The sequence below is a fragment of the Pelobates fuscus genome, chromosome 4 (assembly GCF_036172605.1).
Source record: "Pelobates fuscus isolate aPelFus1 chromosome 4, aPelFus1.pri, whole genome shotgun sequence".
Lineage (NCBI taxonomy): Eukaryota > Metazoa > Chordata > Amphibia > Anura > Pelobatidae > Pelobates > Pelobates fuscus.
The window spans coordinates 300565962-300591980 of record NC_086320.1 but is presented as its reverse complement, the minus strand read 5'-3'; the positions used below and the strand labels follow the sequence as shown (position 1 = coordinate 300591980).

Here is a 26019-nt window from a genome sequence, read left to right as displayed (position 1 = left end):
GATAGACAAAATAAATCACTGACACACATGCATTTACACAGATACACACATACAGGTACACAGACACACAGATACATACCCTGACATACTTAAGGATACACACCCTGACATACATGCAGATACACAGACACAGATACATATACGGAGACGAATACAGACACATACCTTGACACATACGGACACATAACCTGACACACATACATATACATACCCTGACACACAGACACAGAGATACACCCTCAGACACAAATGCAGATACGCACACTGACAAACATACAGATACACAGACACACATCCTGACACACAGATACACACATTGACACACAGATAGACATACCAATACATACCCTGACACACATGCAGATACACAGAGATACACACACTGACACACAGATACATACCCTGACACACATGCAGATACACAGACACATAGATAAATACACTAACATACTTGAGGATACATACCCCGACACACATGCAGATACACACATTGACACACAGACACATTGACTCACAGATACACAGACACATATCCTGACTAGGGATCGACCAATATTGATTTTTGAAAGGAGATACCGAGAACCTGCAGGCTGATAGCCGATAACTTACTGATACAGATATTCTGTACATTTACCGTTTTGAAAAATGAAACCATTTCTACACAAATATACTGTTAACTGAACATGTTTATTTAATTATTTATTTTTTTTGCAAATATTTTTTTTTATTAAGTGGTAAAGCACAAAATATACATGACAGTTAGATGTTTTCAATAATATTTAGTGTTCCTCTCCCCTCACCTTCCCTCCCTGTCCCTTAGTGTACCTCTCCCCTCACCTCCCCTCCCTGTCCCTTAGTGTTCCCCTCCCCTCCCTGTCTCTTGGTGATCCTCTCCCCTCCCCTCCCCTCCCCTCGCTGTCTCTTGGTGTTCCTCTCCCCTCCCCTCCCTGTCTCTTGGTGTTCCTCTCCCCTCCCCTCCCTGTCTCTTGGTGTTCCTCTCCCCTCCCCTCCCTGTCTCTTGGTGTTCCTCTCCCCTCCCCTCCCCGTCTCTTGGTTTTCCTCTCTCCTCACCTCCCCTCCCTGTCCCTTAGTGTTCCTCCCCCCTCAACTCCCTTTCCCTATGTGTACCTCTACCCTCCCTTTACCTTAGTGTTCCTCTCCCATCACCTCCCTTTCCTGTCCCTTTGTGGTCCTCTCCCCAACCCACTCTCCTCCCCCCCCTAGTGTTTCTCTCCCTCTCTGTCCTTTTGTGTGTTTCCCCCCCTTAATGGTCCTCTCCATTCCCTGGTGTGCCTCATTAACTCTCTTGTAGCGTGGCCAAGCAGAACGAACCGCGGTACAGAAGCTTCAGTTTCCTGAACCTGGCCGGACTGACAGGAAGTGCTCACTGAGAGAGCACTTCCTGTCAGTCCGGCCGGGTCAGTCCCTTCCTCGCCCCCCAGGTTTATTTCATACAGCGGCCTCCGGCCCATCTCTGCTCTCCCTCAAGACCAGCCTCTGCTCTCCAATGGCTGGCCGGCCACCTCTGCTTTTCCTCCGCTCCCCCGCTGTCAGTCGGTCAACTGGCTGGATGGCTGCCTCCGTTTCCCCATGGTCGGCCACCTGCATTCTCCCTTGCCGCTCTGGGCAGACATATTCCAGGCGCCAGAAAAAAATTTCATAATCGCCATGTCTACCTGGTCCTTGGGATTTGTCGATCCCTGAGATACACATACACACACACAGCGACATACACTGAGGCACAGACACATACAGATAAACTGACACACACAGTGACAAACAGACACATACACTGACATACAGATGCGCAAACACTGACACACTGACAAACTGACACATACAGTGACACAGACGCATACACTGACATACAGGTACACTGACACATACAGACTCACAGACATACAGATAAACATGCAAACACTATACACACACATACAGATACACAAAATCACATATAGCCTACCTTTTGGCTGGATGGGTCTGGTGGGAGTTGGGGTACTGCTGCTCTCACAGTCCGCTCTGCCTGCCCCGCCCCTTCCTCTCCCGAGCGGCGTGCTCTGTGTGTGAGCTGGGAGGAAGTAGTTGCAAGCCGTTACTTCCTCCCAGCTCTGGCTGCAGGAACACAGCTATTATATGGCATCATTGCAAAAGGCTGATAAAAATGCAACTAGTGTGGCTTACAAATAAATAGAAACAGTTTATGTTTAGTCTAAATTAAGCAAGTGGTAGGAATGTCTGTTGTTATTGTCAGTGATGAGAAGCCATTATGCAGCGAATAGGGTTTGAACTTCACTGAGGGGGAAATAGAGTTCATATATGTCACTAAGTTACAGTGGACACCAACACAGGCATCGGACAATGTGAAATTATTTTAATGAGGATGGTTGGAGAGATTTATTCTAGAGCAGTGATTCCCAACCCGTGGTACCCCAAGGGGTACACTTCAGTGCCCCTGGGGGTACGCGAAATAATTTGGGTAAGGCGGTGCCGGCCACCGCACAGGTTAAGAACCGCTGGCTGAGTCTATCGGGGGGCCCATGCACTTAGGGCCACCCGATACACATATGCCTTTAGGGGTCCGGTCGCGCGCTGCAACGCTTTAATAGTGCGACCGGACCCCTGAAGGCACATGTGTATCGGGTGACCCAAAGTCAATGGGCCACCCGATAGACTCAGCCAGCGGTTCTTAACCCACGCGGCGGCCGGCACTGCTGCCTTTACCCAGATTTTTTCACGTACCCCCAGGGGCACTGCTTTGTACACCCTGGGGTACGCGTACCACGGGTTGGGAACCGCTGCTCTAGAATGAATCTCTCCAACCATCCTCATTAAAATGATTTCACATTGTCAGAGGCCACTGTAGCTTAGTGACATATATGAACTCTATTTCCCCCTCAGTGAAGTTCAAACCCTATTAGATGCATAATGGCTTCTCATCACTGACAATAACAGACATCTCTACCACTATTACTACTTGCTTAATTTAGACGAAACATAAACTGTTGCTATTTATTTGTAGGCCACATTAGTTGCATTTTTATCAGCTATTTGCAATGATACCATATAACAGACATGGTTATTGTAATTCTGGTCTGAGAAACCAAACATAGGAAGTCCATTACAACTAGTCCTTAACTCAACTTATTATTCATTGTGCTTGTTTAATGATGTAATGTATTTGAATATACGCCTACAAGTCTTTTATGTAGGGTAAAAAGTGATATAGCCAAAATCTGAACTGAATAAAACGTTAACAATTCATATCTGGATCATCTTTTGGCATGTTGTTAGTAATGGTTACAGCTGCAGCCAGTCTAGATAAGTTTTAAACTCCCCACCCCCCACCCATTTTGTACTTCAAGGGACTTCTATTTTTTTTTTCCAAAAAACTTTGAATCCTAACAAATTCAGACCAGTCAATTTTAGCAAGTCTCTAAATGGGAGGGCAATATAAACAGGGGATATTACTAAATTAAGCATTTTTAAATTAAGTAAGTGGATTGCTCTTTAAATCTTTCCTTACTGAGCAGAAATAACCCAGATTACATGATGTGATAAAATGGAGTAGTTCGCATATGCAATAAGTACATAGCAGCAATCCCTTGTACACTCATGTAGATGTTCAGTGACATCTAGAAACAATATTTATAAAAATATATTTTTATATGGGTTTGTTATTCCATATCAGAAATATCTTGTGGGAGTACATTTGTGATTCTTTGTGATCATATACTCTCGCTGTCTTGCAATCTGACAAAAGCATCAGAATAATTTGTACACATTGTCAAACATCAAATATAGGACACAAAGCAGTTACGACATTGGAAAATCTAGAAAATGCTCAAATACCTTGCTTACAACCTAGAAAAGAAAAGCTTCACTGTTTGTGAATGCACATTCCTAGAATGCAAGAATATGATATTTTGTACATTATTATAATTGCTGTGTCATCATAGTTATCTTCCAGGTCCATTCAAAATGGAAAAAAAGCCTTCAAATAGCAATGATAGTTCATAAATGTGAAATATATTGTAACGGAGCTCCCTGTACCCCTGGCCGGGTACCTCCGCCAAGGACCGCTTCCTAGCTGGAACAGGGGACAAACCGCAGCACTTCTGCCCATGGTCGCCGTGGCTTGACTGTGGTCCTGGAACCGCTCCTTCCTGGAGCCGAATGGGGAACTTGCTCTAGCCACCCCCAGGCACTGGACGACACTCAGTCCTGGGAGCTCTAGACTTTCCCTGTTGAATCCTTCACACTGGAACAGTGATTAAAGAGTAGCCCTTTACCCTCCCAGGAACCAGACGACACATAGTTCTGGGAGTACAAGCTGGAATAAGTTTAATCTGGCCAGATGGCCTGCTTTTATACATTTCTGAATACAGACCAGCACGCCCATGACACTCCCACAGAATACAGGATAATCCCTCCCCTATGCCTGGGAGATAATGGAGTCAGGAACTGTACTAAACTCAATTATCCAGGCACAAAAAACACACATTTCACAAACACTCCAAAAGTACCTTAAAAATGCATAAAAAATCCCACAAAAGTTATATCCCCTGATAGCCCCGATCTGCGTGACCAACATATCCCAAATCACCCAGATCGGTTCAGGGGTTTGGAAATTTCCTGGAAGTCTTAATTTGACCGACCGCACATGAGGCTCCTGCCCAAAACAGTTACATAAAATCAGGGCTAGCGGTGGGTCTAGTTGAGTAATTTAAAACCGAACATAGTCAATATTCTTACCCTGGAGCTTGTTCTCCTTGTTTGTGGAAATGTTTCCACCTAACAGTGTCTTCTTAAGTGTTCTAAAACCGAACACAGGCGATCATGGAAGTCCAGCGGTGTCGGGAGTTTCAGTGTCCGAAAATAGTTCCATAAACTCGACGATCAAACACCACTGCCTATGTTCATGCGAACAAGATGGCCGCCACCTTGTGGTCATCCATAGGAAATGTGGCCACCCAGACGAACACTTAGAACACTGCGGTGGAAATTGCTACAAAGTAGCAATTAGGCTTAACAAGCTCCTGGGTGGTCTCCGGTTCGTGAGGCTGTTTGGTTCCCGAACCATATAGTCCAAATATACGAACAGAGACTTTTCAGTGTATATGACAGGGTAGTTTCTTTAAAAAGTTACTCCAACCACCATGATCACTTCTGCTTTTAGAAGTCATGGTGATAGGAGTCTGTCTGTGTTTCTGCTTGAAATGTTGCACATCCAGAGATATTTTCAGTTTTGTGACTGGGGATAGTTGTACCTCAGGCATATGTGACTTTGGCATCCAGACTGCCTAATGTTAATCCTGTGCAAAATGTACGTCTGTCAGAGCATATTTAGCTACTCTCTTGCAGGCAAAACCTGCAGGACTCTGAGCCAATAGAATGATCCAATAAAAGGCTTCTCTATAAGTCTTTGACTGGACCGAACAAGGCACTTGGTGATGTCAGATGGAGGTGTAGAAGGCAGCACTGACAGCCTTGCCTGGTGCTGGATAATAGGCAAGTAAAAAACAAACCGATTTTATTACAAACTTTAGGGAGGGGAGTGACTAATGAAGAGAGCCCAATAGGGCATTTTAACTAGACAACAGAAGTTTTCTACATATTACGGCGGCTGGACTAACTCATTCATATATTTATTTTATGAATAAAAGTACTAGTAACTTTTTGGGGAAAAGGTACCTTAAAGGACCACTCTAGGCACCCAGACCACTTCAGCTTAATGAAGTGGTCTGGGTGCCTGGTCCCTCTAGGATTAACCCTTTTTTTTATAAACATAGCAGTTTCAGAGAAACTGCTATGTTTATAATATGGTTAATCCAGCCTCCAAATCCTCTAGTGGCTGTCTCATTGACAGCCGCTAGAGGCGCTTGCGTGCTTCTCACTGTGAAAATCACAGTGAGAGCACAAAGCGTCCATAGGAAAGCATTATAAATGCTTTCCTATGAGACCGGCTGAATGCGCGTGCAGCTCTTGCCGCGCATGCGCATTCAGCCGAAAGGGAAGATCGGAGATGGAGAGGAGGAGGAGAGCTCCCCGCCCGGCGCTGGAATAAAGGTAAGTTTTAACCCTTTCCTCTCCATCCAGCCCGGCAGGAGGGGGTGGTCCCTGAGGGTGGGGGCACCCTCAGGGCACTATAGTGCCAGGAAAACGAGTGTTTTCCTGGCACTATAGTGGTCCTTTAAGTTTATCTTCATATGCTGCGTTTTTTTTAGATGGGTTCTGTAAACAAGAACCTGATCTCTTAGCTTAGTTGATCTGACGCCTGCAACTTGGTGAACTTGATACCAAGATTTTCCTTGCATCTTGTCTCTGGCTGTCCTACACTTTTAGCTACCTGATCTATTGACTTGACTTCTGTAAGCCTCAACCCTGGATTGGCCCACTAGGAAATTAATAAATGCAGTGGGCTGCTGTAGCATGAGGCTGGCCACTGCTCATGATTAAGCCCTTCTCTCTGAAGTAGTAGTGCCTAGTCCCCTTATGCATTGTGAAATCTGCCAGCAGATTTCAAAAAGTGAGACATTCCTTTAATGCAGGACTGTCCAGGCACATTCGGGACTGTTGTGTTAGCATTCTAAAATAAATTATTATTAATCTACTGTGCACTTAGCATAACAAGGTTGACCATTACATCATTATATCAAGAGGTTAATTGGATATTCAGCATTATTTGAGATTCAAATAAGTTTTTTTGTAAATCAACATGTGCTGTTCACACAATGCTCTTTTCTTTCAAAAAACAATCAAGACGGGCTGTTTGTTTTCATGAGTCATCTCCCCGGTCATTTTCATGTCCTTAATTTGAAATCACATAGCTGCGGGATGTTATCACAGTTTCAGAGTGGGGGTGGAAAAGGAGATGCTGGATAAATCAGCATAAAGGGTTCTGGTTCATTGTAGACATCCTTGTCGACGGGAGTCTGTCTTCAATTTTGAAAAATGTTAACCCTCGCAAGAGCAATTGTCCAACTAGACAATTTACAAACTTCCACAATTCAACAAAACATCTTGGGGTGGACAGAACTTTTTAGATAACATATTCTAAATTATTTTTAATTTAAAATAAATATATTACTGTTACGTGGTTACATGGCTGAAAAGAGACATGCATGCATCAAGTTCAGCCTTCCTCACATTTGTTTTTGCTGTTCATACAAAAGAAAGGCAAAAAAAACCCAGTCTGAAGCGCTTCCAATTTTGCAACAAACTAGGAAAACATTCCTTCTTGACCCCAGAATGGTAGTCAGATCTCTCCTTGGATCAAGAAGCTATCACCCTACTGATTAAAAATGATGTCCCCGTAGATTATGTTTTTATAAGTATTTATCAAATTGCTGTCTGAACATCTGTACAGACTCTGATAAAACCACCTCTTCAGACAGAGAATTCAACATCCGTATTGTTCTTACTGTAAAAAAAACTCTTTCCTTTACCTTAGGCTAAATCTTCTTTCTTCCAGTCTAAATGTGTGACCTTGTGTGATATAGTTTATATACATCCCATAAAGCACACGCAATACAGCTGATCCCACATTTCCTTTAAAACGTTTTAACAAAAAGAGGGTTTTTAAAATAGAAAGCAGAATAAAAGGTATTGTATGGTAAATATACACAGGACAATGATTAATTAAAGCAGAATAAGGATGGACATCAAAGGAAATTATTTAAAGAACTCCAGCATTGTAATGCATTGCTTCCGATTTACTAGAATATTTACATACAGTGTATCCACTAATGTATGGCTTTTTAAACCCATTTTGTTGTGTTGAAATACTAGACATTTGTTGGTAAAATAATTGTAATTCCCCACGATTTGGGATTCAGTACAAGTGGTTCTCGTACTTCCAAGAAGCATTAAATGAATAGTTCTATTTTTGTGCTGCAAATACAAATTAATTTCATACACAGTGTCCACAATATATGTTTCTACAGTTAAAAGACTGTTTTAATGCACATAATTATTTTGTTTGAACAAATTTAAAATGCTTGCCCCCTAAGGTCCACAGAAACACTTACCTTTCTAGCCTGATCATTGTCCTCTATCTGTCCCAAATCTCTTCCGCTGGCTTGTGCAATTCTCTTACCAGATACCAAATTCCCTACCATCACAGAGGCAGGCCCGATTTCTAAGAACAGAATATATTTACATTGTAATTTAATGATTACAGAAAATATTAATAAACTCATTAAAAAGTTTTGCTATATTCCTATCTACCTCCGAGATCAGCTGAGCAGATGGTTATAGATCTATGAGACCAAACAAATGGCCTTGTGGTGCAACTACTGACTGATACTGACATCTGTAAGTCTGGCTGGATGTCTAGTTAATGCTCGTAACTGCCAAATTATATTCATATTATTTAGATTTGGAATTTTATAACATGACAGGAGGCTTCGTATTTGCTTAAGACTTTCTTTACTTAAGCTTCACAGCAGCACTTTTTTACTTAGTAACAGGATAACCAATCAGAAAAATTTAACATGGTATAAAAGTCCCTCCCTGTGACGTCACTTCCTCTTTCTTTGCTGCTTCACACCAGTACAGGTCAGAGTGCCACTGTCTCCTACTTTTCTGTGGTTTCTGTGGTTTATTCTTTATTCTTTATTCTTTATTCTTTATTTTTTACCTATCCGTTTCTGTCATAATTTCACTTTATATATGGTTTTTATTCCTAGGCGTTTGTTTCCTACCCTATCTTATTTTTTCCCTAAGTTTCTCTTAACTTAGTTCTTATTTCTACCTTATTTTTCTTTTCTCATTCTTACAGTTACATTTCTGTTTTGTATATCTATCGAATGTATTATATTTAAATTTTCAAATATACCGTTTTTAACAGTCCGGGTTGCGGTCGGCATATTTTGCCCCGTTTTCCCGGGCTTTCTGGGCCGTGGAGAACGCCTCCAGCGGCCCCGAGCGCGCACGGCGGCCATCTTGGATCTCGCACACCTCTGCGAGATCCAAACGGCCGCTTCTCTTCCTTGTGCGCATGAGCACGATCGCGGCGGCCATTTTCTTGGAGCCGCGATCGGAGCCCAAATAGCCGCACGGCGGCCATTTTAACTGCATTTCAGCAGTTCCTTTATTTCTAACACCTGGATAAAGATATATATATATTTTACACTACTATTTTTCAGATAATAATAATATTACCTCAGAGTAGGCTTGATTTCACTCCCCTTGGAAATACCTCACTCTGTAATTTCAATTTGATGAGTTACTGGCTTATACTACTCCCCCTGGTAGTGAATTGAAAGTACTACTTGGAACCAAATATTTATATTTCGGTTTTATATTCAACATCTCATTACTGTTGGGATTACCCCATTACCATTCAACCTGAGCTTTTCATCACATTTATACTGATTTATTGTAAGATTAAATCCCTAAATATATTTATGATTGCTGTTATGATATACAGCCCATGATTGGCCCGCTTTGTCTGTGCCGCTATACCTCTATACGGGTTTGAAATATTACTCCCTGAGGTTATTAAGTCTGGGTGACCCCCAGCTACAGCTTGCACTGTTTTAAAACATTTTAATAAAGTTTTGTGTTATTTCGGACGGCCTCAAATACATTCTAATGCTGGCCTATTCTGCCCCATAGGTATCATCACTATTGCTATGGAGGCTTCAATCCAAGACCAAAACTTACAAGCTGTTATAAATGCGGCTGTTGCCGCTTCACTGGAAAAGGCCCTGGCTCGGGTGCTGCCCATTGAGCCTAAAGACCCAAAAACTTCTGAGCCCCCGCCTTCTGAGGAAGAGGCGGATGATTCAGATTCCACAAGAAGGAACCCTTCCAAACCCAATAAAAGATATTGGAAAGGGGATGGGCCAGAACCCCTCAAACGCAAGGGGAAAGAACCGGCAAAACGCCCGAAACAGACTGACACCAAAACTAAACATCCCGTGCAACCTACTCTGTCAGAGGAAGAGGACGACTCCTTTGATTTACACCCCTTGGCCATCCTAGATGAGTGGCAAGCCGACCACTCTTCTGAAGATGAAGAAGACTGGCCTGTGGCTTCTTTTAAAGGGGCACCTTTCCCTCAAGATTTTAATAGAGATCTCACAACAGCGGATTCTGTACCCGAACAGAACCCTTCGGAAGACGCCGAAACCTTTATGGATACACTGGGTCAACCCCTATTTGACCCACGGCATATCAGATATCCTCGGTCTTCGGAATGGTCACTCCCATTTCATCTCTCCCAATATATCCATTTCTGGATCAGGAGACCACTAGACCGAGAGGTCCGCAAGCGCCTAAGAGCGGAATGCCCTAGGCCGACCTTGCCGGACAAGGTAGCCATGACCCCGGAGTTCGATCCAATGCTCTGCACATACCTAGCCAGAACTGGCCGTGACCCTAAAAAGGGCATTGAGCGCAGCCTACGCCTCACCCAGGACAAGATGTTGGATGTCCTGGGGCCCCTGGCAAGAATTCTACTTTTGGCTGATGAAGCCCTCACTAACGAGGGCCCCTTAGACCCATCGGTTATAAGAGAATGGGCACTACGCTCCATTTGCCTGCTGGGCAATGCAAATACTTCCCTATGTACGGAGCGTAGAAAAGCAGTGCTGCTGCGTATGGATGCCAAATTAACTGATCTGGGCACCAAAGAATTGGGCCCCAAGGCTAAGGGTCTATTATTTGGAGAACCCTATATCAAAGAGTTACACAAGCATGTAAACTTATACACTACTTTGAACAAAGCACAATCATCCATGAAAAGAGTATTCCACCAACAACCCTCTCGGGTTTTTGGAAGGGCTGGCCGTTCAAGGGGTCGTACAGTCAGCCGCTTCTGGGCCTCAGGCCAACGCCAGCGACCCCCCACCTCATCCTTCTTCCCCAACTACCAGTCAAGGGGTTTCTACACCCAAAGAGCAGACAGGGGAAGAGGAAGCAGAGCCCGTGGACGCAACAGATACCCTACAGGTGAGACTTCCTACCTTTCATCTTACTACGATTTATCATGCGGGCAGGTTATTACATTGTCTAGATATGTGGAAGACGCTGTCTTCAGATACCTGGGTTCTAAACACAGTCCGGGGTTATTTGATAGAATTTTATTCTCTTCCTACTCAAACAGGTTTTCCCCATTACCCGATAATGTCAAGAGCTCAAACCACCCTCCTCGATTCGGAACTACGTTCCTTACTAACAAAAGGAGCTATTCAACCAGCTCCACACGACAAAGGCTTCCTAAGTTCCATCTTCCTAGTCAAGAAGAAATCAGGGGAATTTCGCCCAGTAATCAACCTTCGTCAGTTGAATACTTTCGTGATATACAGGCATTTCAAAATGGAAGGGATTCATCTACTCAGGGACATCCTCCGACCAGGAGATTGGTTCACCAGACTCGACCTCAAGGATGCCTACCTCTCCGTACCGGTACATACATCCAGCCGACGTTTCCTCCGCTTTCTTTGGCACCACCGGGTCTTCCAATTCACCTGCCTTCCATTCGGCCTGAGTTCCGCTCCATGGTGCTTCACCAAACTACTCAAACCAGTCACCGCGCATCTTCGAGCAAGAGGCATTCGCTGCCTAATCTACCTCGACGACCTCTTACTACTCTGCGACGACGCATCCAGTCTACAGTCACAAACGAACTACGCATCTTCATTGATCGAATCCTTGGGATTCGTCATCAACAAGGCGAAATCCTCACTGTCTCCATCCCAAATTATTCAATTTCTCGGCTTCGAGATCGACTCCTCTACCTGTGTTCTCCGCCTACCTCAAGCCAAACTAACTGCGATCAGGAAGGAACTACGCAAGACGCTTCGACAAGTGGATATCCCTCTCCGAGGTTTAGCTCGGATTGTAGGCCTACTTTCGGCTTCCATTCAGGCGATCTACCCAGGTCCCCTCCATTATCGGGCCATGCAACGTCTGAAGGCTCAGTTCCTCCAGACCCATCCATCATACGACCAGAGGGTCCCGATCACTACCGAGGTGAGGGAGGAACTCAACTGGTGGCTCCGCCACATGTCTGCCTGGAATGGCAAAGCAATTTTCGGCCCCACTCCAGACTTCGTGGTGGAATCAGACGCGAGCCTCCAAGGCTGGGGCGCAACTTGTCATGCAACTTCCACCGGGGGACCATGGACCGCGGCAGAACACTCTCTCCACATCAACTGTCTGGAGTTAATTGCAGGTTCGTTCGCAATCCGCAGTCTGGCCAACCACCTCTCAGACTGCTGTATCCTCCTTCGAATGGACAATATCTCAGCTGTCCAATACATCAACAAACTGGGAGGGGCCAGATCACGTACCCTATCCGAAGTGACAAAGGACATCTACAATTTTTGCTTCCAACGCAACATAACAATTCGAGCAGAATATCTCCCGGGAGAAACGAACATTACTGCGGATTGGTTCTCCCGGCATTGGAGGGACGTCAGCGACTGGCGCCTGCACGAATCAGTTTTCTTCCACATCTCCAAGCTCCGAGGACCGTTTACTCTGGACCTTTTCGCCTCCCGAACGAATTTTCAAGTCCCACATTTCTTCAGCTGGCTACCAGACCCAGAATGCTTGGCGGTAGATGCCTTCCTTCAAAAGTGGCCGACAACGGGAGCCTACGCCTTCCCTCCCTTCGCAATGATCCCGAGAGTCCTTCTCCAGATCCGCAGACAACAAGTCACGCTGGTACTGCTCACCCCGCTCTGGCAGGGCCAAGCATGGTTCCCAGATCTCCTGGACCTATCCTGCCAACATCCCCTCCTTCTACCTCCATGGCCCAACCTGCTAGAGGACCCCCAAGGAAACCCTCATCCGATGATAATTCAGGGCCACCTCCAACTAGTGGCTTGGACTCTTTCAGGGGATCCTGGAATTTCGGAGAATTATCGCAGAGAACTAAGGAACTCCTCTGGGATTCTTGGGCACCTGGAACCAGAAGATGCTACCTTTCCTCCTGGGGTGCTTGGTGCAATTGGTGCCTGGAACGGAATACCGATCCCCTTACAGCCCCTAGACAGTTCATTTTGAATTTCCTCTCACATCTATTCGACTTAGGCCGCTCATACCGTTCCATCAACGTTGCCCGGTCAGCAATTTCAGCGGCCCACGTGCCTTTAGAGGGAGCTCCGGTTGGCCAGGACCCTTTGGTTTGTAGACTATTGCGGGGCATTAAACTAGCTCGTCCCCCAACACCGAAATACTCCCACCTATGGGACGTTAATGTCATGATTCGCTTCCTTGAAGCTTGGCCGAACAACGAGGATCTAACCCTACGTCAACTCTCAGCAAAATTCACTCTGTTACTTTGCCTCATCTCCTTCCGAAGAGTATCAGACGTTCGAGCATTCGACCATAACGCTATCAACTTCTCCCCAGAAGGTGTCACCTTTTCCGTATCCAGACGGACAAAATCAAACTCCTCTTCAGTTTTTTACCCTTATTTCCCTAACCATCCAAAATTGTGTGTGGTCTCTCTTCTCTCTCGTTATTTATCAGTCACCTCCTCTCTACGTTCAACCTCCTCCAGCCAACTATTGATCTCATACGTCCGACCCCATCATCCCGTATCAACCACAACCCTTGCCAGATGGCTTAGGTGGTTGCTCTCCCTAGCCGGGATTGAAACTTCCTTCGGAGCCCACTCCATCAGGGGTGCGGCGGCATCAGGAGCATTCAACGCTGGAGCCTCTCTTCGGGACATCCTTCACTCAGCAGACTGGTCCAGGGAACAGACGTTCCGCAACTTCTACTTTCGTCCAGCTGGGCACGCTTCCTTAGCCCTCCTGGGGGAGCGTTAAAACAGCAAATACGAAGCCTCCTGTCATGTTATAAAATTGTAGATTATGCTAGCTTTAGTGTACTGATAATCTTAATTTTATTAATGACAGGAGGCGAGTATTTCCCACCCATTCACCTTCGTTTCTTCCCCCCCCTTAGGTTGCCTCTTTAGGTAAGTTTATCTAAGATATGAGTAACACGCTATGTATATTCTACCAGGGGGGGCTAAGGATTTTTCTCCATGGTTATATAAATTAACACTTTAGGGGAGGTGGTCTATTATATATGATTTTTTCTAATTACTGGACACCATAATTTTAGAAGTCCAATTCTCGGATTAATCCTTGGTTTCGACTCTGCTCTCTCGTTTCAGCGTAAAGCCCCTCAAGAGGACAAGTCTAGCTGCTGTCTCATCTCAAGCTTCATCTCAGCTCTACTAGAAGTCATGTTTTCGTTCCTGTTCCCTCTCAAGCATCAACTTTCTCGTCTGGCTTTTCCGGATTTCTCATCGGTTCCCTTTACAGTTTTCCCGTTCCTTTTGTTCGCAGCCAGAAAGAGGAAGTGACGTCACAGGGAGGGACTTTTATACCATGTTAAATTTTTCTGATTGGTTATCCTGTTACTAAGTAAAAAAGTGCTGCTGTGAAGCTTAAGTAAAGAAAGTCTTAAGCAAATACTCGCCTCCTGTCATTAATAAAATTAAGATTATCAGTACACTAAAGCTAGCATAATCTACAATTTTATAATAAGGTTGAAAATTATGAAGAAACCAGCAGAGTATTTTCCTGTTATTTGGGTTATTTTTTTTTTTACCATTTTTACATTATTTATAATATGTATTATGGGATACATTCTGTCTCAGCCACGTTCAACATTGATGCTCAAAAGTTGAAATACAGATCCACAAATCAAAAAACTGCATTTGAACCATTTTATGCAAAAATAAAGGACTTAAGCCTTGATTTAATAAGCTTTCCAATTGATACTTTTACTGTTAGAATACTGTTAAAAAATATTCCAAACGATTTATCTACAAAAATTCCCATAGATTTTATTGGTCCCTTGGATAAATTATCTGGAACGTTTTTCTAACCGCCATGAATCATTTGGAAAGCTTATTAAATTGAGTCCTTAAAACTATATGGATTTCACAAAAATTCATATTGACTCACCTGGCTGTTTTTGCCGTGGTTTAGGCAGATTCGTTACACAGGTGTGTGGGCACATAAGCACATTACACGGATGCAGTGATCCTTCCAGGAACAGTTGCTTGGTCTCTGATAGGTGAATGCCACCCAAAGGAGTTTTTGGGAGAGTGTTTGCTGGTACGAGTGCTAGACAATAGACACCGACCTGATGTATACTGTCAATAGCCTAAAGAACAATTAAAAGCATATTAAAAAGATATCATGCTATATTTAAAGTGAAGAATCACAAATTATACAAATGATAATCAATAATTTGGTGGGCACATTATATACAAAATGCATCAACTGAACTCTTGACAAAATTACTACGAGGGGTAATGGAGTTTTCCTTGAGATACTATTAAACACTGTGAGGTGCCGTCCGTGCGTAATATATGAGAATATTGTTTCAGCGAACAGTGTGGCCTATGTTTTTAAGACCCTTATGGGTAAATAGAGGCAATTCAATTTTAACAAAGAAGAGCCTGAAGAATTATTGAGGAAGGCCTCCATAACATTTTTCTGTTATCTGTGACAGACCACCCTGTTAATTAGGACTTGAACCACCTCCTCCTAAAAGAGCCGTGCCTCTCAACTCAGCGCCCTATCCAGCTTCCCAGATGACATTAGAGACCGGTAGGTGTCTCACAGAGGCACAGTGCGCTTATCTGGGAGCAACCCACAAATGCCTGGAACTCTTAAGTCTGATTGTGAAGCTGCCGTGATCCCATAAAACTTCTTTGAGGTCGATCGCGGTACCAAGGTAACTTCAGGATTTAATCAGTATATATTCCTACTGAATCTAAATTCCACTCTTGGCAGCAGCAATCAGTGCTTCAATTCAACAAGTTATTTGATGGATTAAGGTATTTGTTTTGCATTGCAATGTGTGAGAAGTTGGTGTTAGCTTTGTGTACCTGAAGAACTCTGCTCATCCACTGGAAACTGTCCTCCTCTGTTGAATCTGGCCGCTGCTCTGCAACAATCACTATTCTCTCATCATGAAGGACGTTGACTGAAAACACTGCTATCCTACAGGGAGAAGATGGAATCAAAGTGTTTAAGTTACATAGTAATATAATAGAATGAAACGGTCAAACCATATTAATAATTTTAAAAAGTGTTTGCAAACAAGTCTCCCCCTGAATTTAAAACCTGTTCCATTTTAGCTAGTCCAAATATCTCCAAAACATGAAGGCAAACTGGCATCTATAAGCTTGACAGAAGGTGTTCCCACTCACATTGGCCAAAATTATTTGATTTAAAAAGCACATTTAGCATATAGACTAAGCTAGCACGATCAATGCACTTTGTCCAATTCTAGCCAACACACGGATGCTGCATCACAAGAGACTAAGTAGAGTGGACAAACGTTCAAAGACAAGAATCGAGTCTTGGTGATAATCAAATCGACAGGCTTACATTTTAATCTTTATTTAGTAAATCTAAACCCAACAACAAAGATATGAAAAAATTGCAAACCTACTCCTGCAACAAAACCGTTTTTTGAAAAAAAAAAAAAACAAAAAAAAAAAAAAAACACTGTTTCAATATCACATAAGTTTACACCATTTTAAAGGAAAGCCATTTTGTTGTTGTGTTGTAACCGTTTCCTCGAGAATTTACACTGAGTAACTCCTAAAGACAGTATATAAACATGTCAGCTTCTCCCAGGCACCTGAATATATTTGACTGACGTTCAAAGGTGGTGAGAGTTCCATGTGTTAGAAAACTAGGCGTTTGTGGATTAGAAATATTTAGGCCCATTTCCTTCTACAACACTGTTTAAAATGGAATTTGAGGCTTTGCCTTTTCTGCTTTATATGGAATTGTTCTGCGACATAGCACCAGGCAGCTTGTCTCACAACATTTGCTGCTTATGGACTATAAACCTTCAAAATATTTACAATCAAGGGAATTCTTCTATATGTTACAAAGTAATCTAGGTTGAAAAAAGACTTAAGTTCAACCTTTAAAATCCATTCCTTAAATCCATAAATGGCAATCAGATTTCTCATTGAATCAACAAACTGTTTACACACATATTGGTTATAACCTTGAATATTCTGTTTTTGCAAAAACCTATCCAGGTCTTTTTAAAAACATCTATAGAATTCTATAAGATGATAAGACAACCTCTTTAGGCAGATAATTCCCCATCTTTATTGTTCTTATTGAAAAAAGAACCTTTCCCTCTTCTGTAAGGAAAAACACCTTTATTCCAGTCTCAATGGGTGACGTCTTGTCTGTTGTATATTCCTGCTAATGAACAGATTAGCACATAACGTTTTATACTGACCCTCTATATATCAGATCCCCTCTGAAGAAAACAAATGCCGTTTTAAAGTCTACACCTAATCGGCCTGTGCAGTGGCAAACCAGCATTGCCTACTGTTGCCTAGTTTGTTATCTATAATTGTTCTCAAGTCCTTTTCGGTTAATGCTATTGATAACTCAACGCCATTTTATGTATAGGTGGCCTGTGAGTTCCTTATTCCAAAATTATATCATGTTCGGACTGTATTATCTTACCCAGTTTTGTGTCATCTGCAGACAAATGACTTTCAATGCCCACCTCAAGATTATTTCTAATGTATAACTCATATGATTTATAAAACAGAACCCTGAGGCACTCCCTTTATGACTTTTGTTCAATTTGAAAATGTTCTATTTACAACTACTCTCTGCACTCTATCTTTCAGCCAGTTTTCTCTCCACAAACAATATTTTTCATCTAAACCAACTGATTTCAGTTTTAAGAGTAATCTTTCGGGTGCAAATGTATCAAATGCCTTAGCAAAATCCAAGTAGATCATATCCACTGGAGCATCCTGATCCATATCCCCACTCAATTCTTCACAGAACACAATTAAGTTAGTTTGGCATAACCTGTCGCTCATAAAACTATGTTGATTTCTACTCATGATATTATTGTTCAAAATTAATTCTTGAATATAATCCCATAAAAGCCTTTACATAATTTCCCAACCACAGATAGAGTTCACAGGTCTGTAGTTTCCTGGTTTACCTTTTAAACCCTTTTTAAAAATAGGCATCACATTTTAGTAAACAGTACTTTTAGCATTAAAAAAAGGTTTAATTCTGTATAGAATTATGGTGCCAGGGAACTGTAGACAATATAATCACTGCAATGAGTTGAAGCAGTTACACTGCGTACAGTATCCCTTTAAACAAACACAGCTTGAAGGACAATGACTTGGGGATTTTTTTTTTTTTTTTTTTTAAATATCTCCAAAAGGTATTTTAGTAAATTATGCAGCACATTACAAAATGGGCAGGGGATATATGATATGATTGCACTTTTAAAAGACACAAGCAGGTTGCTTCATCTGTATCCTTTGTGAGTTTATGTCTAACAGCATGGCGTGAATTCAGAATAGGAGAGAAGCTGAAGACCAATGCCGTGCTTTGCATACAATTACCTTGTCTCCCCAGAGCACTGTGTGAGTTTGTAAATGGCTCTGCTATCAAAGGGAATTTCACTGGCGGAACAAGCTACCAAAACATACAGCATTTTATTGATCTCTTACAACAGAGGTGGGGAGGATGTTACTATCCATATTATTATCTGCATTTCCTTTTTTTTTTTTTTTTAGAAAGTCCGCAGCTTTGATATCAAACTTTTTATTAAGGTTTCTCTTGCTGAAATCACAGTCAAATGAAAAAGAAAGTAAGAAAACAAAGAATGGAGTGTGCTACATCCAGGATATAGGACAGTGGAAACTAGTGAATATATTTTAAAACGTAACTTTTATTAGACTCAATAAAAGAACATTTCCTAAAATAACTACTATTGATAACGCTCTCAGAATTAGAAAAAGAGACCGAATATAAAAGGGGAGGGAGGCCTAAACGTAGTATCTTAGAAACAGCAATAGCCAGTAGAAAAAAATAAAATATATATATTTACACTATCTAGTAAAACTGGTGTGATAGCTGTAAAGTGATTCCTATAATCGAAAAATAGAGAGATATGGAACCTCTAAACTGTTACCATTGTAATACCAGACCTATCTTTGCCTTTGAGGGCACCTAGTAAATCCCAGTCACTAACTCAAAATACAAATAAGCATAGCTGGGGGCACAAGTCATACCTATTGCTTTTCCCCTCAGTTGGAAGTAGTATCTCCCATCAATCACAAACTAATTATGTGTAAGGATAAATTTCAGCAATTATAACACAAAGAAGTAGAAAGTAGCCCTTAATCTTATATTATGAGGGATATTATTGTAAAGAGATACCACATCTAAACTAACCAACAAGGTACATGGAGGTGCTGATAGATTTTCAAAAGGTAGAAGGGCTTGTTTGGTATCTTGTATATAGGAATCAGGGTTGGTAACAAAAGGGTGTAATATCCAAATATTACTGGCCTTTTCAGTTTTAAATGTGATAAAATGTTTAAAGTTAACCTGTCATTGATAATTCCCTTTAAGTGATTGTGGCGGAACCAACCTCGCCACTGGGCATTGGAGAAGCCTGTTTGCCCGCCTCCTGCCTGCTGACTATGGCCCCTGGGAGATTTGACCCTTTAAATACAGGATTTGGGCATGTTGTATTGTATTGTATTGTGCTGCTACTGGCCCTTTAAGAACCATGTGGGGACATACTGTGGACTTACTGGGTGGCCACCATTTCATGTATCAGAGGCACATGGTGAGAACAATGGATGAAGCACATGGTGATAACAATGGATGGCGGCCATTTTAACTCACAGACACTGTTGTGAATTTTCTACACGGTGCCATCTCGCTGGTATTTGGTGCACAAAGACATTGTGCAGTAGTTTTAAACTATACAACTATACAACCGCTTCTACGGTTCGGTGGTTGTGGTGTCTGCTGCAGTGCTTGGAGTCCTCAGGAAGAGCTAGGAGCATCCTTCAACGGAGGTACTCAGTCGGGGTGCCCGTCGATCCGTTACATTGGTGGCAAGCGGTGGGATGGCGTCCTAGTGCGAGGAGAAGCAGCTCAGAGACACTGGTAACGTTTGGAGTTACAAATTGAGGGCAACGCTAGCACACGTGCAGCGCCCCTGTGAGCAGAGGTATCCAGCATCGTCTCCCCTCCCCAGCGGCAGTGTACCTTGCAGGGAGAGGAGAGCAGCATCCTTGCAGCAGGAGAGCAGTAGGAGAGCAGTAGGGTGAGCTACAGGGATGCTGGGCGGTCAGCTCAGATCCCCAGCGGCAGTGTGATTTGCAGGGAATAGAGAGCAGTAACTCCTTTCCCCAGCGACAGTGTGAAATGCAGGGAGTGGAGAGCAATGTCTCCCCTACCCAGCGGCTGAAAGTGTGTAATGGAGAGGAGCTTGTTACCCCCTCTCCCCAGCGGCAGCTTAGCCCACCAAAGGGAGACACTAAGTTCCGCACCGGCGCAGATGGGACCATGGTCTCTGCGCCCAAGCTACAGGGATTACGGACAGTCGGTCCTGCTCCCCAGCGGCAGAGTCGTCTACTGGGAGGGAGAACCTTGTCCCCCCTCCCCAGCGGCAGCCTAGCCCACCAAGGGGAGATGATAAGCCCCACACCGGTGCAGATGGGACCATGGTCTCTGTGCCCAAACCACAGGGGGTAGGGACGGTCGGTCCTGTCCCCCTGCAGCAGGGCTGTTTATCCAATGGGGAGACAGCCTGTCTTCTCCTCCAGAAGCAACACCAGGTCCAGAGGGAGGAGCCTACTAACCCTTCTCCTCAGCTGAGCCCCAACCAGGCTACTCCCGTGGTAGCACTGGCACCAGGGCAGAGTACCGCTGGTCTCTGCCCACGCAGCAACTCACCGATCCGGAGGGCTAGTACTCCCCAGACCCGTGGTGGAGCCCCTGGACATGGACAAGCTACCCACTACCCCAGGTACAGTAACTTTTCATTGTGGGTGGGCTGCACTACTGACTATGTTTTGTGGGTGGGTTGCTGGACTAACCAAGGCACTGACCGACAGGAGGCCAGATACCTTGTTAGTCTTTTTGGGAAAGGGGAGAAATGTGGTGGAACCAACCTCGCCACTGGGCATTGGAGAAGCCTGTTTGCCCGCCTCCTGCCTGCTGACTATGGCCCCTGGGAGATTTGACCCTTTAAATACAGGATTTGGGCATTTTGTATTGTATTATGCTAATACTGGCCCTTTAAGAACCATCTGGGGACATACTGTGGAGTTACTGGGTGGCCACCATTTCATGTATCAGAGGCACATGGTGAGAACAATGGATGAAGCACATGGTGAGAACAATGGATGGCGGCCATTTTAACTCACAGACACTGTTGTGACTTTTCTACACGGTGCCATCTCGCCGGTATTTGGTGCACAAAGACATCGTGCAGTAGTTTTAAACTATACAACAGGGGACACATTATACAGTAATTATTTTTTATATAATCTGTATATGTTCTGCGGAATCTGCATTAAACTGTATCTTCCAAACTACTGAACGGATCTGGGTGAATTTTGGATATGTGGTTCACCCAGATCCCCCGGTTCTGAGGATATACTGTGGGCAGTACTATGTTTGTGGATTGGGAATAAAAGAGGCTGTATGTGCCAGTACAGTCAGTTCTGCTTGACCTCAAAACGAAGTGTCATCTCGTTATTGGGGGAATTGGATTGTATGCTGATTGCCAGGAGTGTAAGCTGATTGTATGCTTTTCCTGTTCAGCTTTTTACAGCATTCATATGCTTCTACGGTTCGGTGGTTGTGGTGTCTGCTGCAGTGCTTGGAGTCCTTAGGAAGCGCTAGGAGCATCCTTCAACGGAGGTACTCAGTCGGGGTGCCCGTCGATCCGTTACAGTGATAATAATGTGTTATGCAATGAATATATAATTTATCACAGTGACAAGGAGATTTGAATGAAATACTTACTTCCTCTTCAGCATTGATCGCCTGATCATCTGTAAAATCTTTGAGCATTGCACTAATTTATTAACTCCATCCCGATACCACCTAAGTATTGCCACCACCTACCCAATTAGATCTGCTTGCGAACACTTTTTCAAATGGGGCAAATTACACCCATTACGACAACATTATTCCCAGAACTTTGGTGTCTGAAACAAAGTGGTGTCTGTCACTCCATTGCTATATTCCTCTGAGTGTGAGTTGCGCTCGCAATAGGAACAGTTGCAATATCTACAGTGCATGTGCTGTATTTGCTGTGAAAGTGAGCAGGTTAGCCTCCTCTCAGCATAGTGGACTATGCTGTCAGCTCTCGCCTTGATTCGGAAGGACACCAGCATTATAGTCCACGTTGATCAGGAAGGACACTCGCGTCATACTCACTTATTGATAGGAATAGGATGAACGTTAGAGATAAGGTCCGAGATACGGTTCGACTTACATAGGATGGTGAAAATGATGCTGGGCTGGTGCTACATAAAATAATTTTTGCAACCTTTTTGACACAATTAGCATTTTTGTCCATGTCCTTTTGACACAGACAACATTTACAATTTTCACTTTTGACGCACAATATTTTCTCTGCCTCTTTTAAAGAGCAAACTAGATGACTATTAATATTGCTAGCACAACATAAAGATGACATTATTTAATATTTGTGTGTACCGATGCATGTACACACAAAGTTGAATTCACCAATTAACAAAATATCTTTGTGCTGTTGATCATTAAATTCCAACGCATACATGCAGTATCCCATAATGTAACTAATTAGTCTGTTGAGAGATCTTCTCCTATTTAAGATGATTGGAATGTTTACCCAGTCAATACCATCACTTCTACAACTGCAAGGAGCACACACAGATCTATCCCCGGAATCCCTGCTTTGTGCTACGATCTGAGCTTTGGTCTCATAGGATCTACGGCTGCAATCAGATATTCTGTACCTCTTGCAATCCTTATTTGCAACAGAGATGTTTGAAGATACTCATCTGACTGGCAGCTAATCTCTCTTTATTTTATTGTTTTTTACTGGAGTGGAAAGATAATAACTAAAGCATCTTTGTATCCATGGGTGGAAATAATGACTTATTTTATTTATTTTTTTTAGGGATGGCAACAGATTGTCAAAAAATGGATAAAAATAAAATCAAGCATTTCAAGGAGACACAAAACTTTTCCAACTCTGAAATTCAGAGTTTAACCTTTTGCTATAGAACGTAGATGACAGCTTTCACTTTGAAATATATCACTATTGTTCAACTAGTCGAAATCATTATTAACTTCTATTTAGTGCTACTGTTATTATTTATAAAGTGCCAACATTTTCAGAAGTGCTGTACGTGGACTAATAATGCATTCATTTTCAGAGAACACTTGTTTGAAGACATACGTATCAGAAGATGTAAACACAAATGATAGCACTATACAAGTATCCAAATGGTCTGTAAAATCTGCTGTGTGTTACCTTGTTCATTAGCAGAGATCCTGTCTGTGTGGCATAGTTACGAGTATTTCCTTACTGTGTCCAGCTCTCTGTGTCATTTCTCTGTATCTTGCTTAGCTCTATCTGTTGTGTAGCTCTATGTAGATATCTTTATGTTGTGCCCAGCTTATTTTATTTTACGAGCATCTCTGTATTATGCTCAGCTATTGGTATTGTATAAATATGTCTGTACTGTATAGGGAGAAGTACATTCTGGGGGATGAGTCTGATGCCCCACAATCTTAAAACTTCATCAGCCACCATTGGTAAGAACAATAAAAGATGTGTAATTCTCTACCTAAATCATTTTTTTTTTTTTAAAGCTTGGATGTTTTTTTGCAAAAAACGAATTCAGGCATATAATTGGTATGTATGCGAACAGGTTGTTAATCCAGTGAGAAATCTGATTGCCAATATGGAGTCAAGAAGTATTTTTTCCTTTTTTGTGGCATAATTGGAAATGGTTACAGTTGTTTTTTTTGTGCCTTCATTTGGATCAACAGTATAACTGAATAGGTTTGAAGGTTAAACTTGATTGACTTTAGTCTTTTTTTCAACCTAGATTAATATGTAACAATGCAACCTCCCCTAGTTTCACCACTGAGACATATGTTTGGTTGTACAGGTGATAAAGAACAGGCCATAAAGTAACACAATCATTTATTGGAAGTTAACAAGTAACTTACAGATAATGGCATGACCTGCCAACTCTCACTGTGAATAAAGCGGACTCTGAAGCTAAAGATCTGTTGGAAAAATAATTGCTCACAACTGTATGGATCATACCACTGTATGCTTAGCAAGGCCATTTAAGAAGATCCCATGAAGATGCTTATTTGTACTTTACTATTATCGTAATAATTCTCAGCTACCTTGGAAAGACGAACATAACATTTCAATAAATACAAATATTTTGATGTATCCCTGTAACAATGTATTGTTTACAGTACTTTTTTTCTCTCCTAGATTTTAACACACCTTCCTCGGTAGACGAATTTCATTGGTTCTACCGCCAAGGCAGTGGCTACGATGTCATCAGCATTGTGCCTCCGTCCACTCACCACCATCAGGCCGTCCATTTTCCCCACCACAAAGACCAGCCCAGCTGGTCCTACAAATCCTAGGAGGCCAGTTCTTATAAATGGATATTCACTTATTGGTGCTCCAGAGCTGGTCATCGGGAAAACCTAACAAAAGATCAAACTGCAAAGTTCTATAACAGATTACAAACTATCATATTAATGTGAAGTCTATGTACTAAACCCTATGATGAGAGGAAAGCCTTACAGATATTAGTTCATGCATTTTAAATCATCAAATTGCACAGTGAGGAGGTTGCCACACTACATTATTAACAGCGAGAATCCCCCCGCCCCCCCACCCCCATTTTTTTTTCAAAAAAAAATATAACAAGTACCACAAAAGTATTAACAGAAAAATAAGTTATACTAATCTATGAAAGTCACTTAGTATTAACATTATTAATAGGTGGTTGGGTAGGAGCATGGGACATGCAACATAATTTAAAACTATACAGTGTAAGACCATGACTTTAAGTTCATGAAAGCCATATTAAAGAATGGAATGAGTATATATACAGGTGATAATTGAGTGTAAGAGACAAAGGTTAGAAACAGCTCAGGTATTGCCATATGTTTCAACTGTCCAGTTTTATTTTAGAGTACAGTCTTACAGGTAGAGTCTTCACATACTACTCTATTGGTCTATCAATCTACACCTACAGAATATACCACCACCCAGCCATAACAAGTATGTTCATACTGCTCTAACACAGATGACTTCTATAGGTTATGTCAGAAAATTATAATGTATGTTATCAGAGAATATATTGCCATCTTGAAACCTTTTTACATTAAAATATTTCGTAAAAGTCAATAAAAAAATAAATTCCCAATTATTATAGAAAAGTCAAAACTTCAGTTATATTTCCTTGCATTACACTCTAAACTATTTTCAGGCTAGAGGTTCACAAGGAACATATTCTCTTGGAGACAAATGATCCATCTTCCTCATGCACACAGTGGCCTCACATCACCCACCTCGAACGTATTCTTGGTCATGCCAGAGAGACCATAATAGGATGTACCCGTAGCAAGAGCGCAGACACAAAGCTCTCCTATTTCATCTGTCCGACACAGCTGTGGAATTCCATCTGGTTTCACAGAACACATAATAGCTAAAAAGAGAACCAAATAGAATATTCGATTAACTATTTTAAAATTGGGATGCTCCATTGATAAATCGGTTGACAAAATAAAAGAAACAATGTTTCAGCGGTTTTCCTCATGTTATCTCAGTGTCCTAGATACAAATAAGAGAATGAGGTTTGGTGTTGCTGGGGGACTCATAAAGGTCTCAAAAGATAGTAATACACATAATTTCTGTCCAATTAAAATCAGCATAGTAACAGGGTGGCACTCTATAAAACATTTACATTCTTTAGTTCAGCATTGTTTTTTACATAGGTTGGTAAACAGAATAGGAAAAAACTTGGAGCATATGTTATGACATAGATCACGTGTACTGTGCATATTTTTCTTACTGTTAATTTGTATGTTATAACAGGGTACAGTGAGCAATGTGTGTTATGCATAATAACTGAGCTGAGCCATATTTTGCGTGCCTATGGTTTGGCCAGAGTGTATGGGTGTA

General features: G+C 42.3%; 1 protein-coding gene across 3 annotated transcripts in view; it reads right to left on the bottom strand.

The window, feature by feature from the left end:
• DIP2C (disco interacting protein 2 homolog C) overlaps positions 1–26019 on the bottom strand; it is a 446084-nt gene that overhangs the window by 98938 nt on the left and 321127 nt on the right. For all 3 annotated transcript variants that reach the window (XM_063452241.1, XM_063452243.1, XM_063452244.1), the window contains 5 exons: positions 25407–25543; positions 24325–24533; positions 15872–15986; positions 14940–15141; positions 8028–8137 (listed from right to left, as the gene is read on the bottom strand). In XM_063452241.1, coding sequence (XP_063308311.1) covers positions 8028–8137; positions 14940–15141; positions 15872–15986; positions 24325–24533; positions 25407–25543 — 773 coding nt within the window. The remainder of the gene's footprint in view (positions 1–8027; positions 8138–14939; positions 15142–15871; positions 15987–24324; positions 24534–25406; positions 25544–26019) is intronic.